The sequence below is a fragment of the Etheostoma cragini genome, chromosome 13, assembly GCF_013103735.1.
Source record: "Etheostoma cragini isolate CJK2018 chromosome 13, CSU_Ecrag_1.0, whole genome shotgun sequence".
Taxonomy (NCBI): Eukaryota; Metazoa; Chordata; class Actinopteri; order Perciformes; family Percidae; genus Etheostoma; species Etheostoma cragini.
Window position 1 is genome coordinate 16,738,862 of NC_048419.1, and position 12,840 is coordinate 16,751,701.

Below are 12,840 nucleotides of genomic sequence, written 5' to 3' on the forward strand. Positions count from 1 at the left end.
ATTTTTGGAAAATGGCTGCAATGAAACAAAGAGTGTAAAATTTAAAGGGGTCTGAATACTTTCCGTACCCACTGTACATTCACTCCGCTTCTTTTCGAACGTCGCAGTTACTCTTATTTTGAAGGTAAAACATCATCAGAACTTGGTTGTTCGTGTTTAACTTGACGCAGCCGCAAATAGCCGTACTTAAAACGTGTGAGGGTCTCGTGAAGCGGAGTTCCGCTGCTTCCAACCAGTTCAGAGAGCACCGCAGTCATCACCCTGAACCCGGTAAGGTGGCTCAGCACCGCTGTTTATTTACTGTTCACGGTCTAACCAAACGTCCGTCTTCTGAAACTTGTTTTTGGATAAATCAGTTACTGCACTGCTGTTTGGTAGTTTGCACTTGAGCATGGAGTTATAAGACGCTTGATGAAATTGTTGCTAAACATGAGCCGCACTTTTATCTTTTATTAGTCCAGTTAATATGTGACCATTGTAAAGTTATCGATTTTAATGGCCGATCAACTTGACAGTATGCTATGTTCCACTAACACATGTACCCTGAAACTCCCTCTAACACATGTTATGAGTTCATAAAGATTTCACTTACAATGCAGCTTTTTAATATGAGAGGAAACAAGTCTTTAAGTCTGTCTGGGGCGTTGGCTGTCTGTCTGTCTGTCTCTGTAAGAGAGAGAGAGTGTGTGTGTGTGTGTGTGTGTGTGTGTGTGTGTGTGTGTGTGTGTGTGTGTGTGTGTGTGTGTGTGTGTGTGTGTGTGTGTGTGTGTGTGAGAGCTAAAGTTACATGCTGACTTGTGGAAGCCTGGGCTGCTCCTGAAATCTGTTTCCAGTTAGAAAGTCTTCAACGCTGAAGCCAAAAATGCATCACAGAGGTCAATTAAAATTCCTGTACTTCTATTTTCATTGTCCTGTGTGTTTATAGCCGTGTAAGTGATGCATATGGCTTCAGTGTTGCCTCTACTAATATTATAATAAGCAGTTGTGAAGTAAATTCAGGACACTTACGCACGCACACAGTAGATTCTTTGACTGCATCCTTAGATGAAGATTATTCATTATTGATTGAAAAAGGTATTTTTTCTGTGGATTAACCGAAACAACAAGACTGACCTTGTCCAGTAAGGTTACAGAAGGAAACATCCTGTCACAGATGTTATGTCTGGAGTAAAATTTGGACATATCCGACTAAATGTAGGCTGATTTTAACATATGGAATTAGCCTGGTTGACACCTGACTCTTTTCAGTTGTAACAGAGTGGGTCTGGGCAAGGTTCATTTGCAGCCATACACTGTATATTAATGGACAGCACATGTGTGATGTCACCCATTGGTTTGTGGAAATCTGCTGTTTGCCATTCCTGGCGCAGGCATCCTGGTTGTGGATGTGACGATTTTAGCTCTGCGTTTTGTTACACACTTTCACTGGCAATCACATTACAGCCACACCTTAAAACAATCCCCTGCTTTATCGATGATGATTATAAAATCAACGAGATCATAATTTCAAAAAAATGAACATCATTCTGTGTTGCAGAAGCCTTAAAATTAGCAATTTAGCCCATAAACTAATTTAAAATTGTTTACTGAGTGGGTAAACACTTGTAGGTCACGTTCTCAAAAACTCCTACAGAAACCAACCTCCTTTTGCAACCGCATGTGTCGCCCTCCGCTGGAATTCAGATAGAATGCAGGTTTAAGACACTTCCGCATTTGCCACACTTCGCCGAACCGGATGCGCTGTCCATTAATATTTACAGTCTGTTTGCAGTTAATTTCACCGTTGTGATTGGTACGTCAATATAGAAAAATTGGAAATGGGCTTGAATGGGCTCTATGCCAGACTGACTTAAAGAGCAAATCTCAAATTACAGAAATGTTTCACACACACACACACACACACACACACACACACACACACACACACACACACTGCATGCATGTTAAAGACATTGCCTTGAGCTCAGTCCCATAAAATACATCACTGGCTAGTAAAACTTAAAGCAATTTGTCTGACTTCATGGCGGCATGGTAACGCCCTGTTGTGTTTTGCCTCCTGTGACTTTGAAAGGATAGAACATAAATGCCAGTCAGATGCAATGTTTTTACTTTCAATGATCCCTAATGGTAAACTTCATATCTAATTAATGGAGTTCTGCAGTTTTAGTGCTCTGACACCATGAAGGTGAAACTTGGCAGTGTGTTATCTTAGCCCTGCCGCCATTAAAACTTTTTTGCGATGTGTTTGGGTGTGCTGGTAATAATCAGTGGTTGCAAAATTGACAGACAAAAAGCCTTTGTCTTGTTCTGTATCTTGTGAAAGGAACGTGCAAAGGCTAGATAGCTATATTGTTGGGCCATCAAAGTCCTCACGAATGTTAACGACAAAAGGGGGCAGCACCTGCCCAAACGATTAAATTGTTAAATTTTACAGATATGTTTGGATTTAAAAAGAATAAGTTTGTTATCTTAGCATAAAGACTGGAAGAAGGAAACAGCTAGCCTGGGTACGTCTACAGGCAACAAAAAAATCTACTTAATGGCACCTCTTAAGATAACCGATAAACATGTTATATCTCATTTGTTAAATCTGTACAAAGCAAAAGTCTAGGGCGGACTATGTCTTGGCTTGGAGCAGTGACTTCCTGGAGTCCCGTTGCCACCCTAAGTGTCCATTTTTGGAGCACCCTGTTAGACATTACTCCCCAACACCATAGTCAAAACACCAAATGAATATGAATACTTTTGTAACAATAGTGTTTCATTGCTTCAGTAGAGTTAAAGAGATTGTAAAATCAGGAATATAGAAGTAGTTCTGGAGACTCGTGATGGCCCAACATCTTACTAAGACGCCAGAGTATGTTGGTTTTTCCTTTAATTTGGAATCCATCTGTGAGCTCATTCAGCCTTGTGGGTTAACAGTTAAATTGATGGTAAATGATCTAGTGTTTAGTCCCCTGAAGGGAATATATATAATTATTTCATACAGAAATAGTCGTGTTTGGCATTCAAAAAACAGTTTGGTGTTGTCACTGACATTTAGGTCAGAATCTGGGAGAATGGTTAGAAACTGAGATTTGCAAGGATTTTGTTGGTTGGAGATTTACAAGGGGAGATTTTTGGATGCAAACATGCTCGCAAGATATCACTGAAGGCTCAAATGTCCCATTAGACAATTTTAACATTAAATGTTACCATCAGCAATGGACCTTCAGTAGTGTTACAACAGGACTGTTTTGGTGCCAATGGGGAGTGTTCACACACACATATTTTAACCCTATATTAATTTTGCACATGCATGTAAGTAAACCAAGACCCATAAGGGTGACTGACCTTTTGCTGCCACACCCACACCCACACACACACAGCTGCTTTGTTCAGAAAGACATCTCAGTTACTACATCAAGAACTGACAAGAAAGAACAGAAGTAGTGTGTAACTCGGATAAAAAGAGAAAAAACAGAACAGACAAAGCGAGGTAGGTAAAGTACAGCTAACCAGCAGCTTCTGGTAAAACCATCATGTATCTCCTGTTGTTGTGGAACATGCTGCGTTCCTTCGACGTTGTTCTACACGACTACCATTTGTCGTACGGGCTTTATCCCACTGTCTGGAATGTTCCTCACCAGAGCCAAAGAAAACAATTATCTTACTTTGTAGGCTGATGTGGAGTGCAAATGTTTAGCTGAACTCGCTGTTCTGTTTCAAACACTGATTTATTTTTGAGATGTTATGACTGGAATCGGGTGGGAATGCTCAATGTTGCTGCAGTTGGGCTCTGATTACAGTGATCTGTAAAGCTGCTCTAATCAATAATTTTACATAAATAATGGATCAAATGACAGCTAATAATTAGTTCCCTTAGATCTTTTTAATGACTTTCAGTTGATCATTTGGGGTTTAGAGTTACTAACTTTACTGTTTGGCTTCGTTGTCATCACTCTCTCCAGTCTCTCCTTCCTCAGAAGTTGGTGGAGACCAACGCAGAGCTAAAAGAACATTGAATAATAACCAAGTGGCCAAAAATGAACATTTGTTGTTCTGTGTCTGTTTTACAAGGAATAATATGCTTGCATAGGCATTGTTTTACTATTTTGACAATTTATCAAACAAAGTAAGAAATTGAGAAAATAATTGTTGATTGGGGCCCGAGTTTTTTTCTTTGTTAGCTTGCTCTTTGAGAGACTAAAACAGTAGCCGAATAATGTGATACAAGTACACTGCTAATGTTTTGGGTGTATTATCCCTTTAAGTTAGCCCTTAAAGCAACAGGATATCTAAACACAATCATTTAAAGACCATTAGTACAACCACTAAATTTTAGACTTAGGCTGCACTACACAATTTAAAGGTCATTTCTTTCCCAACCGTCACAAATGGACATTTAGGCTTAACTATGAGTAACCCTTTATCATCACTGAGTTTTACACTTGTGTGAAGTAAAGTAAGAACCAATAGCCTACTGCTTATGTATTCCTAATTTAAAATCTACATTACAAATACAATAGAAGGAATGTAGATGAAGAGAAGACAAGTTAAAGAGACATTTTTAAGAATTAAAACAGCTCAGATTTGGATTGTAGCTCAGGATGAAGATGTATTTTAGGTGAATATTTTGTACATTAACAGTTCCAACCCTGATCTTTTTTTTTTAAACCACCAGGAAGTTCCATTAATAGACCTCTTCTAGTGGCTGCCACACCAAGTAAATGATTAAGGAGTAAGAGAGTTTCCAAAGGCCAAGTCTGCATTAAGTAGAGGTCACACCTGCAGCATACACTGAAATTAAACATATATTCAGACTTATCTTTAGGCATTAATGAGATGTTAACGTGAACACGGGTAATGGCCAGTACATTACAGTATTTAGTACCGGTAAGTGTGTGTGTGTAGCTGGATTGTGCCAACCACACTGTTCTAATAGACACTTCCTGTTTCTCAGTTTTCCGCTACATTCTTTAGCGATAAGCTCATGCCAAGACACACACGGTTATGTACAGATGGTGGGTACAAGCAGACACTCCAACAAAATACACACCATTTTGCTCTCTCTCTCTCTCTCTCTCTCTCTCTCTCTCTCTCTCTCTCTCTCCCCATGTGTTTTAAAATGTGTGCAGGATTTTCCTCTCATCCACATGGCATGATGTCACCTCTCTTAAGTTCTAACCACAGCTCTAATTGTTACAGTCAGGTGGCTTGTGGGAAAGGGCTGAAAGAGCAAACACGAAAGATAAATCAAGTGGCTGCAGACTGCACGACTACGCACATAAAAACAAACACTAGTTTATTTTGAGTCAATCCCACATAAACTGTAATGCATTTATATTTGACTAATCCCCAGCAATGCACATGTTCTACCTGTTTGAGTTGATTTGTTGACAGATATAAAAATATAGAATAACACCAGTCTTCTCCTTTAACCATAACCACTACATGCCTCATTTCAACCTTCAACATGAACCAAGAACAAAGTCTTCACTAGAGAATGTAATGGTTTACCCTGTGGGACCCGGGTTTTTGTCCACCAATGCGAGACAAGTCCCCATGATGTCACTATGTAGAACAGATTTACGGTGCTACAATGTGATTAATACACACGCAGAGTCGTCCTTGGCTGTAGCGCCAGCTTCCAACTCTTTTTTTCCACATTTAACTGTTTCCAAGGCGATCAAACAGATGGTTTTGTATTGGAAGCTATGATAAAAGAAAATGATGTATACATGCTTCCGTGCCATGACACAGCAAGAATATTTATTGTAGGGAAACAAAGTAAAGACATGCAGTAACACTGTCCTCAGAGCCGTCTGATGTCAGTGAAACCTGATTTATTTGCTTCCACACCTGTGTGCATACCGGCTCACTTCCTGCCAGCCATTGTTTGCTTCCCATCAGATAACATTTTCATGATAGTGGTAGTCAAGCATTATTATTGCCTGCTCTACAGGCTTAAAGCTACACAGTACTTCATGTAGCTGTGGACTACACGTACAGTATCTCTACCAAGTTTGCCAGTGCAGTTTTGGGGAGGACTGAGAAAAGTGAGGAGCATAAAATGATATATTAACTCTTATTAGTTTAGGAAGAGTCAGAAAGTGAAATAGAAGATAACAGGTAAATACCAGACCTGGGCTTTGGATTGCTGGACCTGCTGTCTTCCACTGGAGATGGATGAGTAGCCTCACCCAGTCAGCAATTAAACCAGCAGCTGGTTTTTCTATCAATAAGTTATGAACTAGCAGGTTTACTGAAAGGAAGATGTATGACCACTCCACATGATGTCGGTGTCAGTTTGCAGCTTTATTGTCTTTTGAGGAGAAAAGACCACAAAAGAAGTTATTTAATCAACTTTATGAACAGTAGCACCTTTAACCTCAGCAACATATATCTGTCAAACAGCAGCCTGACTCTGGGAAACTAAATCTCTTAAGCCTAATGTATCTTTCACTAACTGTATGTTGTGCTATCATCTATCGGTATTAATTTGCTCCCCCCCCCCCTCCCCGCATATTTTTTAAATTATTTGATTGGGTCGGTCAGTTTAAGTGTCACATGATGCTGTAATTGCTCTTTTAGATGCTTTTCCACTTTGAGAAAAATAAAGAGAAGGGAGAGCATTGCAGCACTTGGGAGCGCTTTAAAACCTATTTTACAGTCTATGTTTAAAACTTACAGAAGAAAGTAGCAGCGTTTATAAGGACATTCTCAATTAAATGAGAATCAAAGTCATTAAAAAATTAAAATAAATAAATAATCAAAGTTATTTTAAAATTAACATTGAGCCAACCTGGCAGAGATCAGGATTTTATAACGATTCATTGTGCAGGCCAAAGTACAGATGCACATGGACTGGCTTGGTCTTGTATTGAATATTGGCACGACAGACAGCATGTTGTTAAAAAGCTGTTCAGAGTCCAAAAGAGAAGTAAAGACTACTGGGATAAATATGAAGGTCATGTCTCTAATTTCAGTGGCCTACCATCCTCCCACATCTTTACTCAGGCTTTAACCTAAAAAAAAAAAAAAAAAACTAGTTTTAACATAAAACTTTTACATAATGATTTCTAGTTTAAAAATAAAACGCCCACTGTTGGGATTTTAAAACTAGAACAACTTGTAGTACAAAGTCCTTGATATAAAGATCATGGGACAGGATCTACTGCCTCTATCCACCTATAACTGATAGACATGCTTTCACCATAATTGTTCCTTGTTGTGTTTCCATTACAAAAGCATCACAATGGGTATCACCATTTACAAACCAGTATATGTCAGTACTCGCCTATAAAAAAGTAATGAACACACCTGTAATTTTGCTGATAAAGTCACTAGCAAAGGAAGGATTTGAGTGTTTGTGAATGCAGCCTTAACTCGTGGTAACACCACTCTTATGTCAAAATCAGAACTTGAATCTGTGCTGCTCCGATCACGAGGTGAACGCTATAGTTTGTGCTTTTGTTGGTTTCCTAGAGAGGGGTCCGTAACAAGTGTGTGTGTGTGTGTGTGTGTGTGTGTGTCTCAAAACGTCAACAGTCCAGATCTTACCACATTCATCAGTCATACTAGGCATTCCTTCATGTGTTCACTGTGCAGCCACACACACACACACACACACACACACACACACACACACACACACACACACACACACACACACACACACACACACACACACACACACACACACACACACACACACACACACACACACACACACACACACACAGTTAAGGAGAATTCCTCATGGTCAGCCAACATGAACTTGATGTGAGAAATAACTGAGCAAAACAGATGTTAGCCATCTCTTACTCTACATTTCTGGGCATTTTGAAGCCATCATTTTGCCATCATATCCTGTATTTTTGACCATCTTAAATACCAACCCTGTAATCTCAGCTCTTTTGGTGATCAACATGGTGATTTTGGTTCTATGTTTAGAAAGTTTAAGAGTGTTGTATTTTAGGGAAAGGGATATTGTGGACTATGATGTGTGAGAAATCAGTCGCATAAGGATGCTTAAGACACAAATTGAATAATCAGGCAAAATCCAGTTTTTGAACTTGATTTAACTTGAAAGTGGACAGCAATGAAAAAATTCAGACACTTTACTTTGTTCAACATCTTACTACGTAGAGAAGTCCTGTTCCGTAGTAAATGTCATGTTCCGTGCTAATAATGCAGACAAACTATCACCCATTAAACAAGTCAACTTACAGCACAGCGAGCAAAAAAATGACAATGACATGGATGTGTTTGTAAAATACCAGAACCTGAAAACATTAAAAACTCTTTCTTTTATATAATCAGATTACAGGATCTTGAGCTGTGGGTCATTTGTCTTCCTCTCAAATCAGTCATCAAGCTTCATTGACAAGGTTATTAGTTGCATGAGGTTTTAGTTTGTTCAGGCAGAGATAAGATGCATCAGTAAGGAGGACCATATCACACACAGAGTACATAAACACTCTGCTGTGAATGCTATGCACATATGCAACCACACAGCTGGACACACAGAAACACAGGTATGTACACCTGGTTGCTCTGCTTTTGCACAAAACAAATATTTCAGGTTCACTAATTTCAGAGTGAGGAAGGAAAGGGATTCCATCAGCAAATATCGAAGGGTCAGTTTAATTTGACACCTTTTTCGCCAGTCAGACTAAGTGGATCAACAGTGCCTCTATGTGGTGGTTTTGAGTGGCATTCTTCAATAATGAAATACTTTGATGTGATCAAGTTGTGAAAGCTAATGAATTTGGTTGGGCAAAACAAACATTTAAAAATGCTACCTTGCGAAAATTTTGAAGATAATTTATCGAAATTTAATAGACCAAACAAGTCTGAAAATATCTGCAAGTTGCCACCATTAAATAAGCTTAATTTTAACTTGATTTCTACATGACTTTATGATGAGCAGGATTTTACCTTTCCTCTCTTCTTGGTGCATTTGTCCTAGAGTCTCTCTTGGAGTGACGATGGCCGAGAGCTCGCACTGTTTCTACTGCCGGGAGGACCTTGGGGGGAAGAGGTTTGTCCGCAACGAAGGCAGGCCGGTGTGCGTCCGCTGCCACACCAAGTTCTGCGCCAACTCCTGCGCCGAGTGCCATCGACCAATCCCTGTTGAATCAAAGGTGTGTGTGTTATCGGGCACCTGGATAGTTAAGATAAGTTTCTCCTTAAAGCAGCATGCCCGGGTTCAACTCCGACCTGCGGCCCTTTGCTGAATGTCCTACCCCCCTTCTCTTCTTTCATGTCTTTAGCTGTCCTGTCAAAAATAAAAGCTGAAAATGCCCCAAAAGTAATCTTTAAAAAAATAATATCAGTTTGGAGTTGAGTTTTCTATGCATGTATTTCTCACCAGGTCTGTCCAGTTTGTCCAGCCACATACTGAAAGTCTCATTAAAACTTCCTTCCTCCATCAGGAGCTCAGCCATAAGGGCCGGTATTGGCATGAGGAGTGTTTCCGTTGTGCAAAGTGTTACAAGCCTCTGGCTAAGGAGCCCTTCAGCACCAAGGATGACCGCATCATGTGCGGGAAGTGCTGCTCCAGAGAGGATGCTCCACGCTGCCATGGCTGCTATAAAGCAATACTCGCTGGTAAGACTGATGACCTGCAAATGCTGAGTTTAGCAGAAAAGCACTTTCTTAGAGCAGTTTTGGAACACAGTCCCATTAGTAAACTGTAAACAACAAAAATGGGTTTTGCTGTGCAATATTCATTAATCCTGTACTGATTTACATTATCCTATTGAGATTAAACTGCAGTGACAGACTGCTGATTTTACTTCCATCTGTTTCTCTGCAGTAGCATCAACTCTTCTCTGATCTTTTACAGGTACAGAGAGTGTGGAGTACAAAGGGAACTCCTGGCACGACGAATGTTTTACCTGTTTTAACTGTAAACGGACAATAGGATCGCTGAGTTTCCTCTCCAAAGGAAGTGACGTTTACTGTAGCCCCTGCTATGACAAGAAGTTTGCCAAACAATGCGTCTGCTGCAAAAAGGTAATTCTTTTCAAATAGGAAACAATACCTCCATCATTCTGCCTAAGCGCAACAGAAACAACAACAACAACAGCAACAACAATATTCACTATCCATACATTTAGTTCTTTTGGTCTATGTGTCTTCAGGCTATAACCTCTGGAGGATTGAACTACCAGGACCAGCCGTGGCACAGCCACTGTTTTGTGTGCAGCTCGTGCTCAAAACCTCTAGCAGGGTCCAGTTTCACCAACCACCAGGACCAGGTCTTCTGTGTCGACTGCTACAAGAGCTCCGTGGCAAAGAAATGCAGCGGCTGCCAAAACCCCATCACAGGTTGCTTTTAATTTTAACTGAAGATATTGTTAACATAAAACACACAACGTGACATCATGACTTTGCATAAACACGCATTTTGAGCTATCGGTGTATATGTCTACGCTGTATACAGCCAACGTAAACGTACACGCGACTTGGCATGTTATCGCGAGAAGAAACGGTCGGTTGAGTTTAGGAAACGTGACATGCGGAACACAACCCCACACAATTTCACCTTTTCATACTAATCGGTACGGCGTAAATGCAAACGCAATCGCAAGGTAATGTAAGTCAATAGAGGCCAAACGGCGTTGATAAACACGCTAAAAAGCGAGTATGTGTCTTGATAACACACCAATAATGGCACACGAACTGGCGTGTCATTCATATGCCATTTTATGAGATCAGTCTGAAATACAGATGAAAAACAGTGACGGCTAGATACAGTGGCTTGAAAATCTGCATTTTTCTTTTAAACACTGTATTAAAAATTATTTGATGCTTGTTGTTTACTAGTCCAAAAATAGTCAAATAAAAGCATCCTTGCACGGCAATATGTTCAGTCTCCATTTACTGAGGCAAGCTTTCGGTCAAAGAATGTCAGGAATTTCTCAGTTTTTAATTTGTAGCCCTTCAAAAGTTTTAGACTACAATTCCCAGAGACCTTTGTTGATGTCACATGTTCAAGTGGCAAGTGCAATTTCATGTGGCAAATAAAATTGATTGATTTACTAAGTAGTAACCCGGGACAAGAAACTGTACTATGAACCGGGTTAACTTTGACAACACCTCAGTTTATACTTATGTGCAAGTGGCAAATATTGTATTTTAAATATTGGTTAATGACAAATATATTCATAGCCTTCCATTTACTTTGTCATATTATACTTCCTGACTTTACAAATATGGTCAAATCAATGATGGTATTGTATATAGAAGGGAAGGTACACTTGAATGCAAGGACCCAGCCCTCAAACATTAATTTAGGATAAAATACATTTCAGAGGTTGGAATAAATTCTAACTGTCCTCTCCTCTCCTCTCAGGTTTTGGTAAAGGAGTGAATGTGGTGAACTATGAGGGCAGCTCCTGGCATGAATACTGCTTCAACTGTAAGAGATGCTCCCTCAGTCTGTCCAACAAGCGCTTCGTAGCCAAGGGGAAGGACATCCTCTGTGCCGGCTGTGGCAACAAGTAGTGATGAAGAGCCTGGTCGTCATCATCAACAGTGGTTTATAGTCATTATGTCTTTTTGTTTCTTTATTTTTACCTAAAGGGTTAGATTCCCCATTTCAATATTCTTTTTACTGCTAAGCGTGAGTTTTTTGGGAGATTACCCATGAAGTGATAAAAACATTGGGACTAAAATGTCATTTGTGTCCAGTGTTGATCATTTGCTTTGATGCTGCATGGTAACACATACAGTGCTGGATGATGGTGACCTGCTGTGTCCTAAAGATAAATAGTATGCAAGTCTGGTTTCCTGTAGGAGGCTTGTATCATATAACATATGAAAACACAATCAGCAAACTACAGCTAAAATAAATGAACAACAAATGAATACATTACATTACTAAAATATTAAGTAGATCAAATGACACTTTATATGAGTCTACAAGTCCTATGAACATTTTTATTATGAAAAGGGCACATTTTTCTACTCAATATGGATTTTCTAATGAGCTGATGGTTGTGAGTCAATGCTGACATTCAACACAGTGCATGCTAACGTGTTAGCATAGAGCTAGAGGGTACCATGTGATTTTTAAAGTTGTTTTAATTGTATTTTTATTATATTTTAGCACAGAATAAGTGCTTCTAATAATTGCTTTACTGTCTACTTTTTTCCATTTTTGAAAGGTGATATTTTCCTAAGACCAAAAGCGTTTTTAATTTTTTTAAATATTGTAATTGCTCATTTCCAAGGGGCTTATTATATGTTTTGAGTAAGTAAACTTACAGTATATGCACTTTTCTTAACCAATTTCCCTTGAAGGAAAGAGGAAATTTTAATATGGAATTGAATATATGCAAATGGTATTCCTTGATGTGATGCTAAAATGAAATAAACCTTATATTATTCATTATATTTGTTTCATTTGATTTAACATTCATTTTTAAGGGTCCATGCTGACAAACAGCAAAACATTATTTATCAATATTGCCATACTGGGGATCTCATTGCTGCTCGCATGTGACCTTCAGCAATCACTGGATCGGTTTGCAGCCGAGGGTGAAGCGGCTGGGATGAGGATCAGCACCTCTAGATCTGGATGAAGTGGCTTCTTCAGGTAGGGAATGAGTCCTTACTCCAAGTTAAGGAGTACCCATTCAATAATGGGTAAATACCTTGGGGTCTTGTTCACGAGTAAAGGCACAATGGAGCGGGAGATTGGTCGGAGAATGACGCGCAGCATGTGCAGTATTACATTCAATTCTACATTCTGCATGAGGACAGCAGATGTGGCCGTGGCAATACATTGCAATGTCCCTACTGTGAGACGCCTAAGACAGCACAGGGAGACAGGAACCACAGCTGATT

The 12,840-nt window shown here is 39.6% G+C and overlaps 1 protein-coding gene across 3 annotated transcripts; it reads left to right on the forward strand.

Annotated features, from left to right (window-relative positions):
- Positions 1–172: 172 nt before the first annotated feature.
- LOC117955643 (four and a half LIM domains protein 1-like) lies at positions 173–12,288 on the forward strand. 3 transcript variants are annotated; one of them, XM_034890256.1, is made up of 7 exons: positions 185–270; positions 8,652–8,687; positions 8,954–9,128; positions 9,420–9,594; positions 9,833–10,002; positions 10,131–10,317; positions 11,345–12,288. In XM_034890256.1, exons 3-7 carry the CDS (start codon positions 8,973–8,975, stop codon positions 11,494–11,496), a joined length of 840 nt encoding a protein of 279 aa, XP_034746147.1. In that variant the 5' UTR covers positions 185–270; positions 8,652–8,687; positions 8,954–8,972; the 3' UTR covers positions 11,497–12,288. The 3 variants fall into 3 exon arrangements, with proteins under 3 accessions (XP_034746146.1, XP_034746148.1, XP_034746147.1); XM_034890255.1 differs by lacking the exon at positions 8,652–8,687 and having other exon boundaries at positions 173–275; XM_034890257.1 differs by lacking the exon at positions 8,652–8,687 and having other exon boundaries at positions 180–270.
- Positions 12,289–12,840: the final 552 nt, after the last annotated feature.